The sequence below is a fragment of the Anas platyrhynchos genome, chromosome 33 (genome assembly GCF_047663525.1).
Source record: "Anas platyrhynchos isolate ZD024472 breed Pekin duck chromosome 33, IASCAAS_PekinDuck_T2T, whole genome shotgun sequence".
Classification (NCBI taxonomy): Eukaryota; Metazoa; Chordata; class Aves; order Anseriformes; family Anatidae; genus Anas; species Anas platyrhynchos.
Window position 1 is genome coordinate 9,140,336 of NC_092618.1, and position 26,836 is coordinate 9,167,171.

General features: G+C 57.1%; 2 protein-coding genes across 5 annotated transcripts in view; one reads left to right on the top strand and one right to left on the bottom strand.

Annotated features, from left to right (window-relative positions):
- Positions 1 to 838: 838 nt before the first annotated feature.
- On the top strand, positions 839 to 25,772 carry LOC119715322 (protein YIF1B-like). Of its 3 annotated transcripts, XR_011805532.1 has the most exons (5): positions 1,092 to 1,199; positions 1,276 to 1,538; positions 25,210 to 25,280; positions 25,423 to 25,551; positions 25,693 to 25,772. XR_011805532.1 is itself a non-coding variant. In XM_072030265.1 (3 exons), the coding sequence occupies exons 1-3, from the start codon at positions 1,169 to 1,171 to the stop codon at positions 5,980 to 5,982; spliced, it is 405 nt and encodes a 134-aa protein (XP_071886366.1). In that variant the 5' UTR covers positions 839 to 1,168; the 3' UTR covers positions 5,983 to 12,185. The 3 variants fall into 3 exon arrangements, 2 of the variants coding, with proteins under 2 accessions (XP_071886366.1, XP_071886367.1); XM_072030265.1 differs by lacking the exons at positions 25,210 to 25,280; positions 25,423 to 25,551; positions 25,693 to 25,772 and adding an exon at positions 5,872 to 12,185 and having other exon boundaries at positions 839 to 1,199; XM_072030266.1 differs by lacking the exons at positions 25,210 to 25,280; positions 25,423 to 25,551; positions 25,693 to 25,772 and adding an exon at positions 2,880 to 5,865.
- The window catches only part of LOC140000391 (protein YIF1B-like), a 71,311-nt gene continuing 64,007 nt past the window's right edge, over positions 19,533 to 26,836 (bottom strand). Inside the window, exons 3-4 of one of the 2 annotated variants that reach the window (XM_072030256.1) lie at positions 20,939 to 21,066; positions 19,533 to 20,874 (exon numbers count right to left, since the gene is read on the bottom strand). In XM_072030256.1, the coding sequence (XP_071886357.1) occupies positions 20,980 to 21,066 (87 nt within the window). In that variant the 3' untranslated portion in view covers positions 19,533 to 20,874; positions 20,939 to 20,979. Of the gene's footprint in view, positions 21,067 to 26,836 lie in introns of both variants that reach the window. The other variant, XM_072030255.1, reaches the window with a different exon arrangement.

Sequence of the window (26,836 nt, forward strand, 5' to 3'; positions counted from 1 at the left end):
GTGCCTATGGGGGGCCATGGAGGGTCCTGGTGCCCACGGGGGTCCTGGTGTTCATGGGGGTCCCGGTGTTCTTGGGGGGGTCCCGGGGGGGCCTGGTGCTCAGAGGCGTCCTGGGGGAATTGGTGCTCATGGGGGTCCTGGGGTTCATGGGGGTCCCGGGGGTCTCAATGCCCTTGGGGGGGTCCTGGTGCCCATGGGGTTCTTTAGGAGGGTCCCAATTCGGAGGGGGGGTCCCGATTTGGGGGCGGGGGGGCTCCTTACCCACAGTGGTGAGCAGGGTGGTGGAGAAGAAGAAGGCGGAGGCCAGGTCCCACCGCGGGGTCCCGGAGGCGTTGAGGGTCCCGGGGGGGGTCCCGAGGGTCCACGCCCCCCCCTCCAGCACCCAGAGCCCCAGGGTGCCCAGCAGCAGCAGCCCCCCCTGGGCCACCGTGTGGCCTTGGGGACGTGGTGGCCATGGGGACATGGTGGATATGGGGACATGGTCATCCTGGGGACATGGTGGCCACGGAGACATGGTGGCCATGGGGATGTGGTGGCCATGGGGACATGGTGGCCTTGGGGACAAGATGGCCGCCGTGGCCAGGAAATGGCCACGACACCTCAGGGACAGCCCTAGGGCCACCACGGCCACCGTGTGGCCTTGGGGATGTGGTGGCCACGGAGATGTGGTGGCAACAGGGATGTGGTGGATCTGGGGACATGGTGGTCTTGGGGAAGTGGTAGCCCTGGGGACGTGGTGGCCTTGGGGACAAGATGGCCGCCGTGGCCAGGAAATGGCCACGACACCTCAGGGACAGCCCTAGGGCCACCACGGCCACCGTGTGGCCTTGGGGACGTGGTGGCCTTGGGGATAAGATGGCGCTGGGGACATGGTGGATATGGGGCCGTGGGGGCTATGGGGCCATGGGGGCTATGGGGACGTGGTGGCCCTGGGGACATGGTGGCCTTGGTGACGTCATGGCTTTGGTTGCCATCATGGCTTTGGTGACGTGGTGGCCTTGGTGACGTCATCACCTTGGTGGCACGGTGGCCTTGCTGACATCACACCCTTGCTGACGTCACGGCCCCGCGCGCCCGTCCCCATGGCAACCGCCACTTCCGGCCCCGCCCCGCCGCTCCGCCAACAGCTTCCTCCCGCGCTCCTCACGTGACCGGAAGCGGAAGCGCCATGGAGCCCCCGGGAGCGGCGGCGGGGCTCGGTGCGGACCCCCGGCGCCCCCCCCCTCCCCCGACCCCCCCCGGCCCCCCCTGACCCCCCCTCTCCTCTCCCCGCAGCCCCCAAGCGCCGCGGCCCGGGCCCGGCCCCTCCGCGGATGGCGGAGCCGCGGCCGCTCTTCGACGACACCAGCGGCGGGGCCGCCCCCCCCCCCCACGGCCCGGCCCGGGCCTACGGGGCCCCCCCGGCGGCCCCCCCGGCGTCCTCCGCATCCCGCCTGCCCCCCCCCGCCGCCGCCTTCCTGGCCGAGCCCGTGTCCAGCCTGGCCGCCGCCTACGGCAGCAGCTTGGCCAGCCAGGGCCGGGACATCGTGGACCGGAACGTGAGGAGCGGGATAAGGGGGGGTGGAGGGAGAATTGGGGGGGGTGGGGGGGGGCGGCGGGGAGCTATAGGGGGCTGCGGGGGGCTACAGGGGGCTATATGGGGCTAGGGGGGCTATAGGGGGCTATAGGGGGCTCTAGGGTGCTATGGGGGGCTATTGGGGGCTACGGGGGGCTATGGGTGGCTACGGGGGGCTGTACTCGGCTCTGGTGAGGCCGCACCTCGAGTACTGTGTTCAGTTTTGGGTCCCTCGCTACAAGAAGGACATGGAGGTGCTTGAGCAGGTCCAGAGAAGGGCGATGAAGCTGGTGAGGGGCCTGGAGAACAAGTCCTACGAGGAGCGGCTGAGGGAGCTGGGCTTGTTCAGCCTGGAGAAGAGGAGGCTCAGGGGCGACCTTATCGCTCTTTACAGATACCTTAAAGGAGGCTGTAGTGAGGTGGGGGTTGGCCTGTTCTCCCACGTGCCTGATGACAGGATGAGGAGGAATGGGCTAAAGTTGCGCCAGGGGAGTTTTAGGTTGGATCTTAGGAAGAACTTCTTTACCGAAAGGGTTGTTAGGCACTGGAGCAGGCTGCCCAGGGAAGTGGTGGAGTCACCATCCCTGGAAGTCTTTAAAAGACGTTTAGATGTAGAGCTTAGGGATATGGTTTAGTGGGGACTGTTGGCGTTAGGTCAGAGGTTGGACTCGATGATCTTGAGGTCTCTTCCAACCTAGAAATTCTGTGATTCTGTGACTTATTGGCTCAGCTCTGGTCAGCAGAGGGGCCCTTAGCAAACATGGGGCAGCTTCCAGATCCTTCTCACAAAAGCCACTCCTATGGCCCCGTGCTACCAAAACCTTGCCAGGTAAAACCACTACAGGGAGGCGCATCTCATCTGGTGGTAGCAGGCCAGTGTCACATAGACCCTCCCATGATCAGCAAGCCCAAAGTTCTACCAGTTGCACCAGTCCCGAAGCTACGTGTTAATGTGATGAGTCTGCTTGTCAGCATCGATCCCCCCTATCGGAAGGACAGAGGCAAACACAACCTGTGCCCCTGATCCTTTAAGTAGTCGCCCCAAAGCCCTAAAGCCCCTTTTTTTACTAGGCATTAGTAACAAAAACTTGAACAAGGTGGAGATAAATTAACTTGGCTACAGCATTAAAGATGAGCTTTGCGCAGTGGTCAATTGCTGGCTGGCTTGAGGCGCGTGGCTGAGGGTCTCTAATGAATTGTACGACTGATTCGGGCGCGTGGACAGCGCATGTGGTTACGGGGAAAGTATATGTAGCAGAGAAAAATGGCAATAAAGGCCTTCTGCTCAAGAGGCATCGGGAGACCGTGTCTTTCATCCCTTCAGGTCTGCCCCCTTCCAACTCAGGATATTGTATGATTCCAAGTGTGGAACCCAGCATTTGGCCTTGAATGCCACGCAGCTGGATGCGGCCCGTTGATCCAGCCTGTCCAGATCCCCTTGCCCAGCTTGGTGTCGCCCACGAACTTACAGCGCCCGGTGGGGCCCATCCAGCCCAGGCACGTGTCACATGGGACCCTTGGTGACCTCCCTTGGTGACACCCCAGGGGTCCGCCTTATATGACTGCAGCTGTGGCTCGGACCCTCAGCGTCGGTGCACGGCAGTGACGGACAGGGCAGGAGCACTGGGCCTTCGAGGAGTCCCCGAGCATAGCCCACGCCTGCCCGAAGGAGCCTCCGTTTTCTATTTGAGAACTCTCCCACTCCAGAGGCTCCTTCTGAATCTGATGAGGAGGGAGGCATGCCCCCCAGGCAGCCCAGGCTGGCCTGGCAGGAGACCTGGTCTTCTGAGGGCAGCAACCGGCCAGCAGAGGACAGCTTGCTGGCAGAGGACAGCACCCCGGTAGAGGACATTTTGCCGGCAGAGGACAGAAGCCCAGCAGAGGACAGCTTGCTGTCAAAGGGCAGCAGCCCGGTAGAGGACAGCAGCCTGGCAGAGGACAGGAGACCAGCAGAGGACAGCTTAGTGGTAGAGAACAGAGGTTTGACAGAGGACAGCAAGAAGGAGTTGCAGTTGGTGGATCCCAGTGAGTCGTGAGTCCTCTCTGTACCCCTCCCTGCCACTGTAGGGGTGGACAAAAACACCACCTGAACTCCCACTCCATCCACTACCCGTCCCAGTCCCCTAAAGTCCCGCTCGATAGTCTTCAGGCTTCTATCTTCAGTAGTATCACTGCCGGCCTGGACTATCAAAAGACGATAGTAATCAGAGGGGAAAACCAGGTTGGGAAGCTTTCTGGCAACGTCCATGACCCTAGCCCCAGGGAGGCAGCAGACTTCCCTACGGGTAGGGTCAGGCTAACAAATAGGGCCCTCTGTTCCCCTCACAAGGAAGTTGCCTTCTCAGGGCAACAGAGGGAACTTCTCAGGGTCCTTGGTGGCCTCCAAGTTAGCTCAGCGTCATGGCACCGAGTCACTGTGAAGGAGCTGCTGGAATAACGAGACAACAACCTAGTTCTATTAAATATATATATTGCTCTTTTGAGGACTGCTGCGGGGCTAGCGGCAACACGGCAGTGGAAATCTCCGTCCTGACATTGCCTTATGCCTTGACGTCAGATTCACGGTGGTTTCAACTGCCAGGGAACGGACCATGGGTTCCGGGTCTTCCTCTGAAGGCCGGAGGACTGCAAAAGAAAGAAGAGCAGAGATGAAAACCCACTCCTTGCAGAGATCCCCAGGCATCCCCTGCAGAGCATGCCAGCCCCACTCGACTCTTCCCCAGGCCAGGAGGAGCAGGAGGGACAAAGGAATCCGTTGAAAGCTGCTGCTCAGCAATGTCCCAAATGCAGCCACCAGTCCTTCCCCACCTGCGCACCACAGGTCAAGTGGGGCACCTTCACAAGCTGGTTCCCTCACCACCTGCCTCCATCCCTTGGGAGGATTCACACACTCCAGGAATCTCCTGGACTCTTTCCTCTCGCTATTGTGCTTCCCCATGAGAGCAAGGGCTAGCAATCGTGACCCTGCTCCTAGCTGCTTGTAGGCTGTCTCATCTCCCTCTTCGTCCTGGTTGCGTGCTCTACAACAGGCTCCCACCTTCTGTCAGCCTTACTGCCCTTTCCCCTGACTCTTCCTCAGGGACACTCAACCCTTTCAGCGGCACTGCCCAGCTCCAGGCTGGGAGGCCATTCCCTGACACCACAGGCTACCCCGTCTCCTCTCCCTCGTTCCTATGGCTGCATTGCTCCTCCGCCCCGAAGCATTTCCCTGGAGCAGGGCAAGGCACGGGGGCCTCTGCCGCTGTCCCCCCAGCCCTAGCACACCCCCCACTGCCCTCACTCACCGCTGAGGATTTCATTCAGCTTCTCCTCGCTCTGGTCCTTGCAGTAGCGCGCAGCAAGACCTAGACACAGAGATCCCATCAGAGCCCCGCTCCCCAGCACGCTCCCAGCAGCGCAGCCCCTGGCCTGGCCAGCCAGGCTGTGCCCCCTCCTGCACCCTGGAGCAAGGGCCCAGTCGGGGGGCTCTGGGGGCAACAGGGCAGTGCCTGGGGCTGCCAAAGGCTGCCCCAAGAGGGACCCAGGGGCTGGGCTCACCAATGAATCTGACGGCCTCAAGTCGCAAGTTGGTCTGAGTGGCCTTCAGGTAGGGCTGGCTCTGCTGCAGGTATTCTTCTACTCTGCCTCTGTCCTGCTGCAGCTGGAGAGAGAGAGAACACAGGGTCACGGGGCTTGCACACCCTCTCCAGGGTCTCCTCCAGCATTCTGGGGGCAGGGAGGTCAGAGGGGCCTCCAGAAGAGCCCCCTGGGGCTCTGTGCTGGCAGGAAGGGAGCGAGGATGCGGCTGCAGGCAGCGGGCTCTGGCCGGGCGCGTTTGCCCAGCTGGAGCAAACCAAGTTGGGTCCTTACCAAGCACTCCCCGATCCTCCATGTCTGTTCTGTCTGGGCCAAGCGCTTCAGCTCCTTGCGTCGCAGAAACTCTGCAGCCACGGCGAGAGCTTTCCCAGAGGCCTGCGGAGCAGCAGAGGTTGGGAGGTAGCAGCACAGCCTTGGGAAGGAGACCCTCTGTCCCCTCCTCTTGGCAGGGCTGCGAGCCTTTCCCAGCGCGTTATGGGAGGCTGTGGTGAGGGGCAGCGTGCACTGGGTTCAGTGGCCAAGGCAAGGCCACGGGACTGCCACCATCGGAGGCAGCTCATGCTGCCGGCCAGAGATCCCCCAGAGCAACCCTGTGGCATCAGCACACCCTTGCCCACATAACTGCTCAGCTCTGAGATCTGTACCTTTGCTACGCTCTCACTCTGGTCTCTCATGTGAAAGTAGAGTGGGAGAAGGCTCCTGTGCACCGTCCTCTTCATTTCCTTCTTCCTTTGCCACAGCACAGCTTTCACCACGGCTTGGAAGAGGCAGATGGAGTGCTCCTGCACCTGGCTGGACGCCTGGCAGGGAGGAGGACAGGAGGAATTTCAGCATTAGCGTGGCCGATGTGAAGGGAGCTCCCAGCACTGTGAGATGCTTCAGCGCTGGATCCTTCCCAGAGGAGCTGCTCAGGGGCAGCTGCAAGGCCTGGTGCCCGTGAAGGGCAACGCAATCGGTTGCCATCGCAGGCTGCCCGCCAGCCACCCCACTTTCGCCACCAGCCGCACCAGCCATGCCCAAGCAGAGCTCCCCAGCGCCTGGGCTGACGAGGAGACTGGGAAGGCCCTGCCTGAGTGCTGCCCACAGGGCCGGGCTGAAGGGCAGCCCTCGTTACAGGGGGCCCAGCTGAGGGCTCGGGCTCCCGCAGCACACTTACGTGGTCAAAGAGTGGCAGGAGCTTCTCAGCCAGCTGCAGAGCCGGGCCACTGGCCTCCCTCCTCTCCACATGAGCCATCACGTTTCTCAGCACAGGCAGGGCCTTCAGCACCACGTCTGTGTTGGTGTCCTGCAGAGCCTCCAGGATGTCTGGCAGCACGACCTGAATTTTCCTTGCCTGTAGGAAAGACACCATTTCCCTTCCGTGAGGCAGTGAGAGACCACCCTGGGCAAAGGGCTCTGGTTCCTGAGCACCAGCCTCCTGCCTTGCTTCCTGGCAGCGGGGAGGGACGGGAGGGCAGAAGAGCAAAGCCCCAGGCTGCCAACATGGCTTTGCTTGACGATGGCCCGCTCACCTTCTCAGGGCTCTCTGACACGGTGCAGAGCCCTTTCAGAACCATCAAGCGCATCTCTGGTCTTGGGTGCCTCAGGTAGCTCTGGAGGTGCACTGGGTTACCAAAGTCCTCCAAAAAAATGTGATTGTGGCCCAGCATCTGCAAGAAAGAGCAGTGAGAGCCTGGCAGGGCCTGCAGGGCTCCCTGCAGCCTCTTCTTCTCCCACCTTTGGGCAGGGATGGGGCAGCGCCAGCTGGCACCAAAGAGGCACCAGGCGCGGGGAGCTACGGGGGCTTGCCGGCCCCAGGGACCATGTGTCCGTACGTCCTGCGGGAGCTGGCAGTTTGGGGGTAGATGGGCACAGGGCTGTGCCTGTGTGCCTGAAGGGGCACACGTAGCCCTGCTGGGAGCAAGGTTTCATCTGGGAACTCACAGCCAAGCGACGGATGCACGTGTCTTCGGTGACTTCCTTGCACCACAGGCACAGCGGCAAGTCTTCCATCATGATGTTTAAAACCCTCTTCAAGGTCTGCGGCATGGCCAGGATCACCTCCCACATGGCCAGGTCAGTGCTGCAAGCCCAGAAGACTCTGTCAGTGAGGCTGCCTCAGCCGCAGGGCCACAAACTGGGCCAGCCCCAGAGGACCCAGGCTGTCCTGCAGCCCCTGTGACTTGGGGAGCACTGAGGGCCCAGCCTGGGCAGGCAGGAGGGGGCTGAGCTGGTGTTCCCTGGGGGCAGGGGGACTCTGGGCTGCCTTGGACAGCTGGGCTGCTGCAGCCCTGGCTGGCCCAGTAGGGCTGGAACACATTGGTGGGAAGGAGGGCTGTGCTCCTTGGGGATGTCCTGCCCTTTGCCATTGGTGTGGCAAGCAGAGAGTCTCCAGGTGCATCTCCCGACGCGGAACAAGCCCTCAAGGATGTTAAGGCCAGGACCTGTCACGTGGCGGAGAGAACTGCAGCAAGTTCTTGGCTTCGTCCCTGGGCATCATGTTGGTCATCTGGAGAAGCAGGGAGTCCAGGCACTGCCGCGCCGATGCCGTGTGGATGCTGCCCAGGTTTCTCCTGATGCACTCCATGATCTTTGGCACCTTGGGGGACAAAGTGGGAATGGTGTTGCCAGCAGACAGCAGCCATTGCCACAGCTGCCACTCAAACTTTGGCCCCTTCCATTGCTCTCTGCTGGCTTCAGGTGGCTTCTGGAGCCCAAGAGACCCCGATGTGCGAGGGAGGCAGGGAAGGAGAGAGGAACCACGCCTGGAAGAGCTCATGGGCAGGGCCATGGCCACAGGCCACTTACATCTTTCAGCCAGTAGAAAGGGACCTCCAAGGCTGCGTCCAGCACGCTGCAGGCCCCCTGCTTGTCATGGATGCTGGAGTCTTGTAAAGCTTCAAGGGCTGTGAGGGTGATGTCCAGCCTCTCAGCAGGGAAGAGGTATCCTCCAAACCACTGTGGGAAGAAGGAGGAGCGAAGACATGCCTCACTGAGTGTCCCAAGGGTGCTGCTTAGCTGAGCAGCAAGGGCAGCTCTGGAGAGAGGGCCCTCGGGGGAAGGGGTGAGGATGGGGCATATGGGGCCAGAGTGCTGGCCCTGCAGGTAACCAGGGCTTGCTGGTGGCCAGGAGGGCTGGAGCTGCTGCCGGGACACAGGGGAGCAGCCTTCGCATAGCCCCAGCCTGGGGACAAGAGGAACCCTCTCAGCAGGGCGAGTGAGGCCGTGCCAGCCCCACCGGTTCTGGACCCCTTTGCTCACACGAGATGCCTGCTGATGCTGCGGACAAGATCCCCAGCAAGGCCAGAGCTCATTACCTTGGCAATTTTACACGGAGTTGATGTTGTAGGAAACGGGTATGCTGTGTCCTCCAAATTCTTGTGTCTCTCTGCATAATTTTTCATGCCGTTTGTCTGTGAGCTTTCTAAACAGGGGGCAACACCAAAGAGTCAGTAGGGAAGAGCATCTTTGCCAACAAGCTTGCCAAATGGTGAAAAGCACTTTCACTAGGAATGGCTGAGGAGGGAGGCTCAGACCCACGGCGAGGAGAGTGGTGGGCAGGGATGTAAAGCACAAGGTGAGGAGTGCTGGGAGCAAGAGGGACCTCAGGGATGATGCAGAAGGAGGAGAAGCAATGGCGTTGGGTGCCGTGGGGGTAGCAGCGTGTCACAGACCCCCTTCTGCTCGGGGTCAGGATGTGCAGGAAGCCCCCTGACACCTGCCTTTAAGACGGCAGGGAGCAAACAGTCAGGGAGCATTCTGGAGGGCGTCACCATCCCTGGTGATGCACGGCTGGCTCTGCTGTTCACTCCTCGGGGAAGATGCCGTTTGGGAAGTGCTCATCGATCGATGGCTTAGACTGGGGGACACCACAAAACAGCGTGGTAGGTGATCTGGGGAGGGTTGGGAAGCACAGCAGCAGAGAACTGCTCCTGGACGGCAGGTGAGCGTCTAGCTTCTGCGGAAAACGATAGCCAGAATGCTGCGGGAAGCTGCTGTGAGGAGCAGAGGAGGCCAGGGAACCTGGCAGAATTCCGTGGGCAGCCTCCACCAAGCACAAAAACAATCCTTCACAATACTCAGGGAGAACAGGCAGACAAACCAGCAGATGTCTGTGTGCAGATGGACATTGCCTACCACACCTTCTTACCTCTTCCTTTTCTGATGATTTTGTATATGTGAGAAAGAGTTTCTAAAGCTGTGAATCTGATGGAATCTTTGTCACCGGTGAAAATGAAGAGGATGCCCAGCAGCTTGCCCAGGATGGGGATGCGCAGGTTGAAATCTGTGGGCTCATCGTTGCCATAGTTTTCAAAGTTCCCTAAGATCTGTTTGAGGAAGGGAGGAGAGACAAAGGGCTTAGTGGAGGCAGAGCCAGCCCCTGAGAGAGCACGGCCTGGGGAGGGAAGAGCAGGGGCAAAGGAGGGACGAAGACCCTCAATTCACAGTGCTGAGGCACTCACGTGCGTTGAGGGTTGCCTCGCAGGCACCCTTGCATGGCAGGATGCTCTGGGATGCAGGAAAGGGTGGAAAATTCCTTGTGCCTTACCTTGATCACCAAATACCAGTGGATGAAAGTAATCAGCCTCTCAATCACATTCACAGCGCTCTCACGCACAGCTGAGTTTTTGGAGACAGCAAAGTCCAGCATCACCTGCGAGGAGAGAAGTTGCTGGGGGTTGACAGCGGTCTGCAAATGTGACCTGAGAGGATTCTTTGGAAATTCTTTGGAAATGCCAAACCTTCAACATATTCTGCATCTCTATGTTGAAACTGGCGATGGGACAGTTGAGTACGAAGCCCTCCAGCATGGTGTCCATGGCTTTCATAGTCTGCAGGGAGGACAGAAGAGCATCGAATTATTTCTGTGGCCCTCCTCACCCCCAGGAGCTGGCTCTGAGCCCCTCGGGAGTTCAGGGGTGGCTTTGGGGCTAAAAAGCCACTGCGTGCAGACCTCCTGCAGCACAAGATCAGGTCGGGGAAGGGGCGAGGCTGGGAAAGCAAATCTGGGCCCCGGCCCTGCACTGGTCTCTGGTTGTGTCAGCACGGGGAAGCAAGGCAGCAGCTCAGCAGGACTGGGGGTGCCGGTACCTCACCCAGCACATACCTCGGCGTAGAGCACTCCTGTCTCTGGCACATCCGACTCCGGAGGCAGAAAGAAGACGCTCTTGAAGCACACACGCAGGAGTCTCTTCTTTTTGCCATGCAGTGCTGTCGGCACGGTGTTGCTGAAGGAGAGAGAGAGAGGAGCCTGTTGGACGCAGTGCCTCGAGGCTTATGAAGGAGGACACGGACCTCCCTTGGCCAGGCATCCCTGGGAGGGACGGGCAGCCTCCCTGCCAGCTTCAGGGCCACCAGGACATTGCCACCAGGGGCTGGGCACGCACCTGAGGAGGGCGACAGTCTCCATGGCCTTCTGCCGGAATGCTGTGCGCAAGCTGTCCATGGGCTCCTTTTCCAGCAGCGCCTGCAGAGCACAAGCAGGATGAGACCTTGGAGCCGCCGGCACCCAGCAGCAGCAGAGCCAGCGCTGCCACAGCCCTCGCCTCCCAGGGGGCTGGTGCCGGGGGGCCTTGCCCCTTCCCCAGCCCGCTGCGCATCCTCTCACCATGATGTTCTCCACCAGGTTAGTTTGGCAGCAGAAGTCATGCAAGTTCATTGGCACACCCCTCTCTGTGACACATGTGCACAGATCGCAGATTTTGCTGAGGAACAGCATCTTCTGCTCCTCGTCGTCCTGGCAGCCACAAAGACACCAACAGAGCATTAGGGGGACACCCATGGCCAGCAGGACCAAAGCCTTGAGGGGTCTGGGGCTGTGTGGGACCCCTGGAGGGCAGCGCCAGGAGCACAGCTGTGATGCAAGCGGCTGCCATTACCTTTTCTGTGCCTCTGACATACGCCCTGATGAATTCCACGGCCTTGTCTCTGCACAGTTTCCATGCCTTACCTGGAAAGGAGGAAAGCAAAGAGTGCTGCAGAGAGGGGCTGAATGCAGGGGTGAGGAGAGGAAGGGCCCCAGCCCCAGAAGGCCGTGGGGAGGCCGCGGGGATGCCCAGAGGCTGCAGCAGCTCCGCTGGGAAGAGAGGCTGAGGGAGCTGGGCTTGTGGAGCCTGGAGAAGGCTGCGGGGGGACCTCGCTGCGGCCTCCCCGTGCCCAAAGGGGCCTCCAGGAAAGCTGGGGGGGGATCTTCATCATGGACTGCAGCGACAGGACAAGGGGTGACGGCCTTAACCTCAAAGAGGGCAGGTTTCTTTCGGACAGGCAGGGATTTCTCTCCTTCACGCCCAGGGCAGTGAGGCCTTGGCGCAGGCTGCGGTGCCCCCTCCCTGGCACTGCCCACGGCCAGGCTGGGTGGGCTTTGGGCAGCCTGGGCTGGGGGGAAGCATCGTGATCGCCGAGGTCCCCCCCAGCCCAAAGCGTCCTGGCATTCTGTGGTGCTGCGGAGGAAGCTCGGCCCCGTCAGCCCAAGCGCCGCTTTACCCAGGGAAGGAGTCCTGGAGTCAGGCAGGGGTCTCTGTGTCCCCAACCCTCCCCACCCCATCCCTAAGACTCACTGCGATCCAGCAGCTGCGACTCCCCTTCAGAAGCAGCCTCTGGAGAGGGAGAAACAAGGATAAACCGGCGTCTCCTCTGGGCGGGCGGTTGCGGCATTGTGGGACGTGGGCTATGCTCGGGGACTCCTCGAAGGCCCTGTGCTCCTGCCCTGTCCGTCACTGCCGTGCACCGACACTGAGGGTCCGAGCCACGGCTGCGCTCTTATAAAGCGGAGCCCTGGGGTGTCACCAAGTGACGTCACAATGGGTGCCACTGTGACACGCGCCTGGGCTGGGTGGGCACCCATTGTGACGTCACTTGGTGACACCCCAGGGTGCTGCCTGACGCGAGCGCAGCCGTGGCTCGGACCCTCAGGCCCTGCTTCCCAGGATGTGGCTGAACACCGCTCGTTGATGGGAAGTAGAGAATAATTTTTTTTCCCTCTCTCCGTGCTCCCGCGCGGACTGATTGTTTCTTTTGTTTCGTTTTTTTTTTTTTTTCCTCCCCATTCCCTTTCCATTTAATTAAACCTTTCTCATCTCAAACCTCGAGTTCTCTGTGTTGTATTTTCTCCCCCTTCCTCTTTGAGGAGAGGGGCAGTGAGAGAGCGGTTGTGGTGGAGCTCGGCTGCCCACCTGAGTAAAACCACCACACTTTGTCCCAGCAGCTGCGGTGCCTTGTGAGGGGCTGGGGCTGGGGTGGCCGTGCCCAGAGCCCTGCAGCAGCCTGTGGAGGGCATTGCCCTGGGGCCAGCCCAGCCTGGGCTGCTGGGCTGGGCTGGGCTGGAGAGAGGGCAGGGTGGTGGGGAGAGGTGGGCAGGGGCCGGGCTGGGCTGGGCAGTGCCCGGCAGAGCACTTTGTTGACTTTGATGACTTTCACCTATTTCTTTGAGGACTGTAGACACCCGTCTCTGTTCACCACCTTGCTCTCATCCCAGCATTTCCATCATTTCACCAGTGTCTCATCAACCCTCCCCAGCTGCTCCTTCTCACACAAAGCCATGCTCTGATCACAGACGCTCTTTGGGTGACCTCTGGCAACGCAGCACAACACTCTGAGGGACAGTTCTTCCTCCTCGTGGCCAGCACCAACATTCCAAAGTGCACTTTGTGGCAGTTTTTTCTCTCCTACTCTTTTCTACTACAAAAGAAAGCTCCATCAGGGTGGAACCCCCTCCTAAAGTAGGCATCCCAATCCATCAGGCTCCTTGCGGCCTGTCAGCCAACCAGACAGAAGTCACCGCACCAGCATCTTCCAAGCCATGGGCCTGCTGCTGTCCAGTCATGGACTCAAGCAGAAGGGACAGGACAACCCATATGTGGGCCTTCTTTCTGCATGGGTCCTCCTGGGTATGTAGGCAGAGGGGATCCCACAGTCAGCATGCCAGCCAGGTGCCTTTTGCTGGCCTACCAGGGCCACTGGCAGATGTCAGCCGAAAAGTACCGATCCCAGCTCTAAGTCAAGGGTGACCTGCCACCTACAGACAGAAGTGACCTCTCAGTCCCTTTCTGTGACATGTTCCTGCTGCTGCCCTATCTTCTGCAGGGACAGAAGTGACCTTACCGTCACTGCCACAGTCACATTGCTCCTGCTGGTGCAGGACTTCCTGAGGCAGAGCTGAGCTCATCAGAGCATTCTCCCCTGTCTCCTCCTTGTGGCCCACAATCTGATGAGATCCATGGCCCCTCACATTCAGCTTTGAGTGCCATGACTGCAGAGCAACCTCATGGTTCCTGCCCTGTCCCAAGGGATGACGGGCCTAAAGTTAAGGCTTAGTAGAGGGGCTGAAGGTGAGGAGGTTAATGCACAGGAACAGGGGTTTTGGGTGTTAGGTGTTCATGTATATGACTAGGGACTAGGGCCCACCTTACTGGGTTAAAGATTAAGCAAAGTTTGAATGGGAATGTTTTGGTATTCTTATGTGGGTATCAGGTCTGTGTTTAGGGTATGGACAAGCTTTGTGGTTTAGGGTTTTGTTTAGGTCTCTCAGGCAGTTTCCTAGGGTTAAAAAGAGCATTTTAATGCTAGTGTTAAGGTCAGGGATCAGAGTGATTAAGAGAGTAAAAACAAGGGGAAGGGGCTATGTGATGAATTTTGGCTTCAAGGGATGCGTTGAGGTCAGGCATTAGAGTAGTGGATTCCTGACAGTGTGTACAGTAGCATTTAGGTTTAAGGATTAATGTTGCTGGTTAAAATAGGGCAAGGTCTTTACATGACTCTTTTAAGTCAGTGCTACAGCAGAATCAACATTGCCTGAACCTTCTAGCCTCCCAGAAATCATTGATTCCTGCTGGCCTCTACTCTCTCCCAAATCTCACATTTCTCCTGGCCAGGCTTCTTCTGACCTCCCCATATCAGTCATCTTCTTAGGGGTAGTTTTCTGATGGCTTTCATGATCTCACAGTGTCTGTCTTACCTCTGTTGGCTACTCCTTTCTTAAGACAGACGCAGCACCGAAGCCAGGATGGAAAAGAACATAAAGGCTGCAGGAACACCCTGCACAATGTGCCCTGCAGCTCCGTACCACGCTAAAAATTTGTTTCCTGCCTCCAGCTTTTGGATATAGAATGGCTCCTATGCAGCCAGGGTAACTTTTTCCAGGCCCTCGTGCATGGTTCAGTTTACCCCAGGCATCTTGGAGGCAGTGGCCCCCTCTGTGTTGAAAACTGAAAGCAGTCCTGAAGGATGACTTCAGGCAAAAGCTGACACCTCTGACATGACAAGCCCTATCCAAGACCTCTTCCTTTATGGGGCCTACCAGGTACTCGGAAAGAGCGGATCTCACAAACTACAGGCACAGCAAGTGCCTTCTGCTTGCCTTTCAGGTACTTTTGCAGATATGAGCCTAATGGCATAGATCCCAGCCGGGAGTCAAGGGATGAGCTGCCAGCTATTTCTCCAAGAAGCCACCTCAAAGGCCATTTAACAGCCATTCACTTCCTGCTGGACTTAGAATTTCTGAGGCACCACCGCCTCATAATATCATACCTACAAAACACCCCCTTTTTGGCCTAGGACCTGCCCAGGTAGAAGTGATCTGATTGTGATCCTTCAAGCCCATGGCACTGCTGCTGGGCTCCCAGACCCTCTGATGCATGTGAACCAGTTCCGTGCCAGTTCTGGGAGGTGCTAGGGCAGGTGGGACCTTGCAGGCAATGTTCCAGCCCCATGACTGTTGTTGGTCTCTCAGCTCCTTGCACACAGCAAAGATCACTCTGACATGCAGATGTTGTGTGCCTGAAGCTGGCCTAGAAGACACTCTGGGAAGCGCCCTCCCAGCCCCTGCCCCAGCCCGAGCTGGCGGTGCTGCTCTGCAGAGCAAGGGGGCTGTGGTGCCCAGGGCACGGGGACACTCTGCAGGGCCATGCTGGGCAGGCTGGGAGGCAGACCCAGCTCATGGGGTCACTGTCATTGCCCAAGGCTGCAAGGAATCAGTCACCAGCCTCCTTTGCTGGGGCTACTGCGTGTCCTGGGGCTGCAGAGCTCTCCTCTGCCTGTTGGCAGCAGCTTGAGCACTTGAGCTCTGCTAAATTCACCTTGCACAGGCTCATGCTCTGCGGGCTCCACCTGTTTTATGGGCTCATGCTGCTCCGGCCAATACCCTGGACTCTGCTGGCAGATGCTAATTCCCTCTGCAAGAAACATTAACCTGCCAGCAGTCCCAGCACAGCCCCACAACAGCACTGGCACCAAGCTCCAGGAGCAGCCGGGCCTGGCCCCACCAGCAGGAGAGGGCGGCAGAGGCAAGAGAGCAGCTTGGCATGCCCCAAGCGCTGGTGCTCCCTGGCTGTGCTGCTGGAATGGGACTCTTTTCCTCTGCAAATGGGCACTGCCCCAGCAGAGCCAGACCAGGTCTCGGAGGAAGGACATCAGACAAAGAAGGCAGTGTAGGCTGTTTTATTTCGTTAAAAGTTCACAGAGACCATAATTCCACATGGACAGAGACTCAGTACATACACTAAACACACGTACAGAATTGGGAGTGGGACAAAAACGACATTTTATTGGGCAACCTAACCTGAAAAAAACAAAACAAAACAAAACAAAACAAAACACAAAACTAAGTAATACCAGTACTAAAAATACACACTCACACACACAAAAACAACAAAAAAGGGAATATAGGTTGTTCTGTGTAAGTGATATTCTGAGTAATCTGCAGAAACAGACTGTGAAATTATTGTTTCCGAAGCAAATCAAGTCATCAGTTTCCACAAGGCATTCTTGAGGTCCTTGTTCCTCATGCTGTAGATGAAGGGGTTCACTGCTGGAGCCACCACCGAGAATAGAGCGGCCACCAACAGGTCCAGGGATGGAGAGGAGATGGAGGGGGGCTTCAGGTAGGCAAACATGCCAGTGCTGACAGTCAGAGAGACCACAACCAGATGAGGGAGGCACGTGGAAAAGGCTTTGTGCTGGTCCTTCTCAGAGGGAATCCTCAGCACAGCCCTGAAAATCCATATATAGGACAACATAATGAAAACAAAACAAGCAAAGATTAAAGAAAGAGTAAATAAGAGTACAGCAACTTCCCTGAGGTAGGCATCTGAGCAGGAGAGCTTGAGGATCTGGGCGATCTCACAGAAGAACTGGGCCACTGCGTTTCCAAGGCAGAGGGACAGGGAAAATGTATTGGCTGTGTGCAGGACAGCACTGAGAAAGCCACTGCCCCAGGCAGCTGCTGCCATCTGGGCACAAGCTCTGCTGCCCAGGAGGCTCCCGTAGTGCAGGGGCTTGCAGATGGCAACGTAGCGGTCGTAGGCCATGACGGTGAGGAGGGAATACTCTGCTCCAACCAAGAAGACAAAAAAGAAGACCTGTGCAGCACACCCGTGGTAAGAGATGGCCCTGGTGTCCCAGAGGGCATTGGCCATGCCTTTGGGCAGAGTGGTGGAGATGCAGCCCAGGTCGAGAAGGGCGAGGTTGAGGAGGAAGAAGTACATGGGGGTGTGGAGGCGGTGGTCGCAGGCTACGGCGGTGAGGATGAGGCCGTTGCCCAGGAGGGCAGCCAGGGAGATGGCCAGGAAGAGCACGAAGTGCAGGAGCCGCAGCTCGCGCGTGTCTGCGAATGCCAGCAGGAGGAACTCGCTCACAGAGCTGCTGTTGGGCATTTGCTGACTTTGGACACAGGTATCTTTGAAGAGGAGAAAAAAAAATAGAACAGACTTCAATGAGGAAAACCTATTTCATCTCCTGGAAAGCCCGCAGCTTTCTGCAGCTCTCTTGCTTGAGCTCTGGGTGGTGCTGGCTGCGTGTGACACTGGGAGCAGGGGCTGCTGTGGGCTCCAGAGGAGTCCTTCCTGCTGTGCAGCAGGAGGGAAGCAGGACCGTGGGGGAAACTCAAGTGCAGTCCACTTGTCAGATCAATGAGCCATGCAGTCTTTTTGCAAACAACTCATCCGACCACACTGTAGAGCAAGAGAGATTTTATTTGCTGTATTTTCTTATAATTCCCCCTGTAATGCTTAGGACACCGATCATACTCGTGTTACGCTGAGAAAAAAACGGAGACAGCTGAGAGCAGAGAAGCCCCAGTCCGAGTGAGGCTGGACAGAATCCTTACCTTGGCCCTGGGGGCCTGAGCAGGATCTCAGCTCTTCCCCCCTAGCCAGGGCTGCCGAGGCCTCACTCCAGCTGCCCACAGACAGACATCCAGCAGCACGGACATGGCCTTAGCAAGGAGGTGTCTTCTCCTTGGGACGCCTGGATGCCACAAGGATGCCACGAGAGAGCTGCATCCTGCTGGAGAGCAGCCTGAAGCCCAGGAAAACACCCCACAGACAGGTGAATATCCACACGCTGGGGTATTCCAGTATCCCAGGCACACAACATGCTGTACCTAGAGGATTCTTGGCCACTCTGTTCCTGCTGATCTTGGCCAAACTCTTCTTTCCCCCGCCTGTGCTCACAGACCCCATCCCATGCGGCTGTGCTCAGCGCTGCCCTGCAGCACCCTGCCACCACCAGGGCCCTGCCAAGGGGCACCTCCATGCAGCAGGAGCTATGGGGCAGCTGACAGAGAGCCCTGCATCACCAGCAGGGTGTTCGAGGCTTCTAGGGTGTCAGGGGCACCTGGCTTAGGCCACTCCAAGGGGCTTCTGCCAGACTTCCTCACCTCGCAGTGCAATCCAGCAGGACTCTCACAGCCTACTGCATTGCCCACCGCCCTCCCAGAAACAAGACCCTTCCAGGAGCTGCAGCTGCATGGCCCTGCAGCCAGAGACTTACCTTGTCAAGGGCTGTGCAGGTTTCTCCTGCAGGCAGCTCTCAGCACCCTCCCACTCCCAACTGCCTCCAACCTGTGAGGAATGTTTTAACAATTCCAATTCGTGTCCATAAATTCGTGTCCATAAAGAATAATTCTGTTTGAATCCTGTCTGCCTCTGTTTGAATCCTGTCTGCCTCTGGGCCCTGCACTGGCAGTTTAATTCTTGAACCACAGATGCAGTGTGTCCCAGTCTCCCCCTCATTCCAGTCAATTTATCAAGTCTTCAGAAAACACTCCTTAAATTTATGAACCTGTTTGCTTTTGTTATTCCTGACTTCTAGTTCTAACAGTTACAGTTTTTTTCTGTCTTCTTCGAGATTGATTTAACACTGCTATAGATGTTATGTAGATGACTGTAAATAGCTGGGAAAGAATGTTTTAATTGCTCGTGAGTCGTCAACCTGTTTGGGAGTTTCAGAACAACTGATAATAACTGGTGACTGCTGGTGACTGTTATGAGATCCTTGGTATCTGGCCAGGGGGGCCAAGAGATTAAGAGGAAGAAAAAAGAAGCTGAAGGACGGTTGGGAGACAAGACCTGCGGAGAGTGTACAGAGAGTGTTCCATAAACTTGGAATAGTGCCGAGTAAGTACAAAGGGTGAGAGGAAGACTACGAGCCTTCAGCATGAAAGACCCCTAGAGACCCCCAGAGGAGACTGATGCGCATGCTCCAGTAGGAGGAACTGGACCCCGGAAGCTAATTATAATAATCTACTTTTTTAGAAGTAGTAATGAATATGTATTAGTCTAGGTGCATAAAAATCAGCTGCTTGATGTAACTGGTGTGCGTCCTGGTGGAGTGGAGACTCCCGGTGCACCCAGCGCTGTTTGCTTACCTCTATTCCTTTATATTCTTTTAATAAATCCTATTTTTTTATTTAATCCTAATTTGAATCCTGAGCCATTTATAACAAACCCCTCTCTCCTCTCCTCTCCCCATGGGGGTCAGAGCCCCCAGCCCTTCTGCGCTGTGCAGAGGAGCTGCTCCTGGGCAGAGCTGTCTCTCTGCACCAGGGCCCTCTTGCCAGGAGCTCTCCCTGTCCCAGGAGCCCAGCCCAGATCAGCAGCAGAGGCATTGGAATCAGCCCTCTGGGGGCTTTGGCGATGAGCCCATGAACCTCAGGCACTGAGAGTGCGTTGAAGAAATCTCTCAAGAAATCCAAGGCAGATGCAAGTTTCCTGCAGTGTCCCCCTGAGGGGGGACTGCTGGCACTGACACAGCCTCCCTTGGAGCTCATTAGAGCAGAACACTGGAGGCAGTGAGGACAGGTAGACAAATGTGAAGGTGACACTGATGTATTGAAAAACAGGCTTTGACCCCAGGCTCCTGGGAAGGGAGATCCTTTCCCTTCACACAGGAGCTCAGGGCTCTTCCTGGGCAGTAGGAGATGGGGATGTCCATGGCCCAGTGCAGGAGAAGGGTACGACTCCTGCCTGGTTCATGGCTGGTGAGGAGGCAATGAGACCCTGGTGCTTTAACAAGAAGCTGCCTCCTCATAGGCCTCGCTGTCGGAGACAAGAGCCCTAGCCATTGACACACAGACCTCAGGCCTGTTGGGACTTTCAGCCTTTCCAGTGTGCTTGCTCCTCTCCACACCAGGCTGTCCAAGAGATTCACAGACCTGCACCTCTTTCCCTGCTGGCTGTGTGGTGTCTCATCAGATCGGAGCCGAGCATGGTAACTTACATTTTCTTGGTGGCCATGCTCCTCATAAGGCAGCTCTGTAGGAAGTTGGCCTGGTTCCTGGTGAGCTCCTGGTGAGCTCGTATGGCATCCCTCGTGGTGCCCAGGCCCTCCTCCTCCTGGGCACTGCTCACTCAGCAAGGTCCCAGTCTGCCCTGATGTGTGGGGTTCCTCTTCCTCTGGTGCAGGATGAGGCTTTTCTTCTTGTAAATGTCAAGAGGTTTCTGTAGACAAAATCCTGCAGTTTCTCAAGGTTCCCCTGGACAGATGCTCCATTCTGTCAGCCTTTCATGTCTGCAGGCAGACGTTTCAACCTTTGTGTGATTGTGCTATCTGTGACAAGTTAGCAGTATCAGGAGTTGCAGGAGAGTTTGGATAATAAAGGAGTAACCAGTTGAACGGAATTGCAGTACAGAGTCACAGAAGGCTAGCGGATGGAAAGCTGTCTGTTTCCACAAGTTATGATATCTCCCCTCCCCTCCCCTCCCCTCCCCTTTCCTTCCTTAATAAACTGTCTCTATCTCAACCCACAGGATTCACTTTCTCATTTCTTTCCCCCATTCCAGAGAGGGAGGAGGGAGGGTGAGCAAAAAGCTGTGTGGTGCTTACCTGCTGGCCACGTTAAACCACAACACAGCCCCAGCAAAGGAGTCTGGCGCGTGATTCCTTGCGGCCCTGGGGCAATGGCAGTGACCCCATGAGCTGGGTCTGCCTCCCAGCCTGCCCAGCATGGCCCTGCAGAGTGTCCCTGTGCCCTGGGCACCACAGCCCCCTCACTCCGCAGAGCAGCACCGCCAGCTGGGGCTGGGGCTGGGGCTGGGGCTGGGAGGGCCCTTCCCTGAGTGTGTTCTAGGCCAGCTTCAGGCACATGGCTTCTGGATTTGAGCGTTATCTTCGCTGTGCACAAGGAGCTGAGAGACCGCCAACAGGCACGGGCCTTGAAGATTGCCTGCAAGGTCCCTCCTGGCCTAGCACCTGACTGGACTGGTACAGAACTGGCTCCCATGCATCAGAGAGGCTGGGAGTTGAGCAGCAGTGCCTTGGGCTGGAAGAGTCACAACCAGATCACTGCCTGGGCAGGTCCAGGGCCAAAAAGAGAATGTTTTGTAGGTATGTTAATAAGGGGTCAGTCGTGCCTCAGAAATTTCTAATCTAGTTGGAAGCAAATGGCTGTTTAATGGCGTGTGAGGTGACTTCTTCCTGAAGTAGCTGACAGGTCATCGCTTGACTCCTGGCTGGGAGCAGTGCCATTAAGCTCATCTCTCTGAATGTACCTGAAAGGCAAGTGCAGGTTACCTGCTTTGCATGTAGTTCATGCAATTCACTCTTCCTAAGTACCTGGTAGGCCCCAAAGAGGAAGAGGTCTTGGATCGGGGTTGTCATGTCAGAGGTGTCAGCATTTGCCTGAAGTCATCCTTCAGGGCTGTTTTCAGTTTTCTGTACAGAGGGAGCCACTGCCAAGATGCCTGGGGGAAAATGAACCATGTATAAGGGCCTGGGAAAAAGTTACCCTGGATCCAAAGCAGCCATTTGGGGACCAAAATTTGTAGGCAGCACACTTCTATGGTGGTGCTGGGCACTTTGTGCAGGGTGCTCCATGCTGGCTTAGGAGCTGCTTCTTTCTCAGTAACAGAGTAGCCAGCAGAGGTGAGACAGGTACCCTGAGATCATGAATGTCATGAGAATCCTGCTCCCAAACAGATGACCGATATGGGGAGGTTAGGAGAAGGCTGGCCAGGAGAGATGTGAGATCTGGGGGCGGGAAGAGGAGTTTGGGCAGCAGAAACTAATGATTTTGAAAGAAAGTATGTGTTTTGTAGGTGTTGTATCACAAAGTCGGTGGTGCTTCAGAAATTCCTAATCCATTCCTAAGGGAATATTTGTGAAGTGGATTGTGAGTTGAGCTCTTTCTGAAGTAGCCAACAGGTCATCCCTTGACTCTTGACTGGGATACGTGCCTTTAGGCTCACATCTGCCAGTGTCAGTGATAGACCAGAAGAAGGCACCTGCTATGCATACAGGTTGTGAGTTCCACTCTTCCTAAGTACTGGGTAGGCCCCATAAAGGAAGAGGTCTTGGATAGGGGTTATGTCAGAAGTGTCAGCTTTTGCCTAAAGTCATCCTTCAGGGCTGCTTTCAGTTTTCTACACAGAGGCAGCTACTGCCTTCAAGATGCCTGGGGGAAACTGAAGCATACATAAGGGCCTGGGAAGTTACCCTGGATCCATAGGAGCCATTCTGGAACCAAAACTTGTAGGCAGGATGTGCACTTTTGTGGTGGTGCAGAACTGCTGGGCACATTGTGCAAGGTGCTCCTACAGACCCTTTGTGTCCTTCTCCATGCTGGCTTAGAAGCTGCTTCTTTCTCAGGAACAGAGTAGCCAGCAGAGGTAAGACAGATACTCTGTGTTCATGAAAGTCATCAGAAAGCTGCCTCTAAGAAGATGACTGCTACAGTGAATTCAGGATAAGCCTAGACAGGAGAGATGTGAGATTTTGGGGAGGGAAGAGGAGCTTGGACAGCAGAAGCTAATGGTTTTGAAGATGTAAGAATGATCAGGTAGTTTTCATCTCACTTTAAAGCTGACTTAAAGCAGTCACGTGAGGCCATTACCGTATTTTAGCCAGTAACCTGAATTCCATAAAACTAAAGGCTTCTCCACACACTGACAGGAATACTCTGCTCTAATATTTGACCGCAATATCCCTCGAAGCAAAAAGTCAGCCCATAGCCCCTTTCTCCTACCTTTACTGTCTTGCTCACCCTGATCCCTGCCCTTAACGCGATCATTAAAATGTTCTATTTAGCCCTTGCAGACCTAAAAAAAACCCTCAACCAAAGACCTTTCACATACCCTAAGCAGAACACATCCTAAGAAGAATACCCTACCCTCCCACTACACATTTGATTAATCTCTAACCTAGAAAGGGAAACCTTAATCCCATACACGAACACCTAACACTGAAAGCCCCTATTCCCGTACATTAACCTTCTCACTTTTAACCCTTTTCCTAACCTTTAGGTGCTTTGCCCTTTTGGGCAGGGCAGGGATCGTGAGCTTACTGGGCAGTCACATGGCATTCAAAGATGAATGTGAAGGGCCATGGATCTGATCAGCTAGTAGGTCACAAGGGGGAGACGGAGGAGAATGCTCTGATGAGCTCAGCTCTGCCTCAGGATCTCCTGCACCAGCAGGGGAGTGTGACTGTGGTGGTCACTGTGGGGTCACTTCTGTCTCTGCAGTTGATCGGGAAGCAGCAGGATCATGTCACAGAAAGGGACTGAGAGGTCACTTCAGTCTGTAGGTGGCAGGTCACCCTTGACTTAGAGCTGGGATCGGTACTTTTCGGCTGACATCTGCCAGTGGCCCTGGTAGGCCAGCAAAAGGCACCTGGCTGGCATGCTGACTGTGGGATCCCCTCTGCCTACATACCCAGGAGGACCCATGCAGAAAGAAGGCCCACATATGGGTTGTCCTGTCCCTTCTGCTTGAGTCCATGACTGGACAGCAGCAGGCCCATGGCTTGGAAGATGCTGGTGCGGTGACTTCTGTCTGGTTGGCTGACAGGCCGCAAGGAGCCTGATGGATTGGGATGCCTACTTTAGGAGGGGGTTCCACCCTGATGGAGCTTTCTTTTGTAGTAGAAAAGAGTAGGAGAGAAAAAACTGCCACAAAGTGCACTTTGGAATGTTGGTGCTGGCCACGAGGAGGAAGAACTGTCCCTCAGAGTGTTGTGCTGCGTTGCCAGAGGTCACCCAAAGAGCGTCTGTGATCAGAGCATGGCTTTGTGTGAGAAGGAGCAGCTGGGGAGGGTTGATGAGACACTGGTGAAATGATGGAAATGCTGGGATGAGAGCAAGGTGGTGAACAGAGACGGGTGTCTACAGTCCTCAAAGAAATAGGTGAAAGTCATCAAAGTCAACAAAGTGCTCTGCCGGGCACTGCCCAGCCCAGCCCGGCCCCTGCCCACCTCTCCCCACCACCCTGCCCTCTCTCCAGCCCAGCCCAGCCCAGCAGCCCAGGCTGGGCTGGCCCCAGGGCAATGCCCTCCACAGGCTGCTGCAGGGCTCTGGGCACGGCCACCCCAGCCCCAGCCCCTCACAAGGCACCGCAGCTGCTGGGACAAAGTGTGGTGGTTTTACTCAGGTGGGCAGCCGAGCTCCACCACAACCGCTCTCTCACTGCCCCTCTCCTCAAAGAGGAAGGGGGAGAAAATACAACACAGAGAACTCGAGGTTTGAGATGAGAAAGGTTTAATTAAATGGAAAGGGAATGGGGAGGAAAAAAAAAAAAAAAAAAACGAAACAAAAGAAACAATCAGTCCGCGCGGGAGCACGGAGAGAGGGAAAAAAAAATTATTCTCTACTTCCCATCAACGAGCGGTGTTCAGCCACGTCCTGGGAAGCAGGGCCTGAGGGTCCGAGCCACGGCTGCGCTCGCGTCAGGCAGCACCCTGGGGTGTCACCAAGTGACGTCACAATGGGTGCCCACCCAGCCCAGGCGCGTGTCACAGTGGCACCCATTGTGACGTCACTTGGTGACACCCCAGGGCTCCGCCTTATAAGAGCGCAGCCGTGGCTCGGACCCTCAGTGTCGGTGCACGGCAGTGACGGACAGGGCAGGAGCACAGGGCCTTCGAGGAGTCCCCGAGCATAGCCCACGTCCCACAATGCCGCAACCGCCCGCCCAGAGGAGCCGCCGGTTTCTCTCTGAGAACTCTCCCTCTCCAGAGGCTCCTTCTGAAGGGGATGAGGAGGGAGGCATGCCCCCCAGGCAGCCCAGGCTGGCCTGGCAGGAGACCTGGTCTTCTAGGGGCAGCAACCGGCCAGCAGAGGACAGCTTGCTGGCAGAGGACAGAACCCCAGTCGAGGCCTTTTTCCTGGAAGAGGACAGCAGCCTGGCAGAGGCCATTTTGCTGGCAGAGGCCATTGCTCAGGCAGCGGGCAGCAGCGAGGTAGAGGAGAGCCAGGACGACGTACAGTGGCTGGATCCCAGTGAGTCAGGGTCTTCGGGATGGGGTGGGGAGGGTTGGGGACACAGAGACCCCTGCCTGACTCCAGGACTCCTTCCCTGGGTAAAGCGGCGCTTGGGCTGACGGGGCCGAGCTTCCTCCGCAGCACCACAGAATGCCAGGACGCTTTGGGCTGGGGGGGACCTCGGCGATCACGATGCTTCCCCCCAGCCCAGGCTGCCCAAAGCCCACCCAGCCTGGCCGTGGGCAGTGCCAGGGAGGGGGCACCGCAGCCTGCGCCAAGGCCTCACTGCCCTGGGCGTGAAGGAGAGAAATCCCTGCCTGTCCGAAAGAAACCTGCCCTCTTTGAGGTTAAAGGTGTCACCCCTTGTCCTGTCGCTGCAGTCCATGATGAAGATCCCCCCTCAGCTTTCCTGGAGGCCCCTTTGGGCACGGGGAGGCCGCAGCGAGGTCCCCCCGCAGCCTTCTCCAGGCTCCACAAGCCCAGCTCCCTCAGCCTCTCTTCCCAGCGGAGCTGCTGCAGCCTCTGGGCATCCCCGCGGCCTCCCCACGTCCTTCTGGGGCTGGGGCCCTTCCTCTCCTCACCCCTGCATTCAGCCCCTCGCTGCAGCACTCTTTGCTTTCCTCCTTTCCAGATAAGGCATGGAAACTGAGCGCAGACTCGGCCATGGAATTCATCGTGAAGTATATCAGTGGCACAGAAAAGGTAATGGCAGCTGCTTGCATCACAGCTGTGCTCCTGGCGCTGCCCTCCAGGGGTCCCACACAGCCCCAGACCCCTCAAGGCTTTGGTCCTGCTGGCCGTGGGTGTCCCCCTAATGCTCTGTTGGTGTCTTTGTGGCTGCCAGGACGACGAGGAGCAGAAGATGCTGTTCCTCAGCAAAATCTGCGATCTGTGCAGATGTGTAACAGAGAGGGGTGTGCCAATGAACTTGCATGACTTCTGCTGCCAAACTAACCTGGTGGAGAACATCATGGTGAGAGGATGCGCAGCGGGTTGGGGAAGGGGCAAGGCCCCCCGGCACCAGCCCCCTGGGAAGCGAGGGCTGGGGCAGCGCTGGCTCTGCTGCTGCTGGGTGCCGGCGGCTCCAAGGTCTCATCCTGCTTGTGCTCTGCAGGCGCTGCTGGAAAAGGAGCCCATGGACAGCTTGCGCACAGCATTCCGGCAGAAGGCCATGGAGACTGTCGCCCTCCTCAGGTGCGTGCCCAGCCCCTGGTGGCAATGTCCTGGTGGCCCTGAAGCTGGCAGGGAGGCTGCCCGTCCCTCCCAGGGATGCCTGGCCAAGGGAGGTCCGTGTCCTCCTTCATAAGCCTCGAGGCACTGCGTCCAACAGGCTCCTCTCTCTCTCTCCTTCAGCAAGACCGTGCCAACAGCACTGCATGGCAAAAGGGAGAGTCTCCTAAACATGTGCTTCAAGAGCGTCTTCTTTCTGCCTCCGGAGTCGGATGTGCCAGAGACAGGAGTGCTCTACGCCGAGGTATGTGCTGGGTGAGGTACCGGCACCCCCAGTCATGCTGAGCTGCTGCCTTGCTTCCCCGTGCTGACACAACCAGAGACCAGTGCAGGGCCGGGGCCCAGATTTGCTTTCCCAGCCTCGCCCCTTCCCCTTCCCCGACCTGATCTTGTGCTGCAGGAGGTCTGCACACAGTGGCTTTCTAGCCCCAAAGCCACCCCTGAACTCCCGAGGGGCTCAGAGCCAGCTCCTGGGGGTGAGGAGGGCCACAGAAATAATTCGATGCTCTTCTGTCCTCCCTGCAGACTATGAAAGCCATGGACACCATGCTGGAGGGCTTCGTACTCAACTGTCCCATCGCCAGTTTCAACATAGAGATGCAGAATATGTTGAAGGTTTGGCATTTCCAAAGAATTTCCAAAGAATCCTCTCAGGTCACATTTGCAGACCGCTGTCAACCCCCAGCAACTTCTCTCCTCGCAGGTGATGCTGGACTTTGCTGGCTCCAAAAACTCAGATGTGCGTGAGAGCGCTGTGAAGGTGATTGAGAGGCTGATTACTTTCTTCCGCTGGTATTTGGTGATCAAGGTAAGGCACAAGGAATTTTCCACCCTTTCCTGCATCCCAGAGCATCCTGCCATGCAAGGGTGCCTGCGAGGCAACCCTCAACGCACGTGAGTGCCTCAGCACTATGAATTGAGGGTCTTCATTCCTCCTTCGCCCCTGCTCTTCCCTCCCCAGGCCCTGCTATCTCAGGGGCTGGCTCTGCCTCCACTAAGCCCTTTGTCTCTCCTCCCTTCCTCAAACA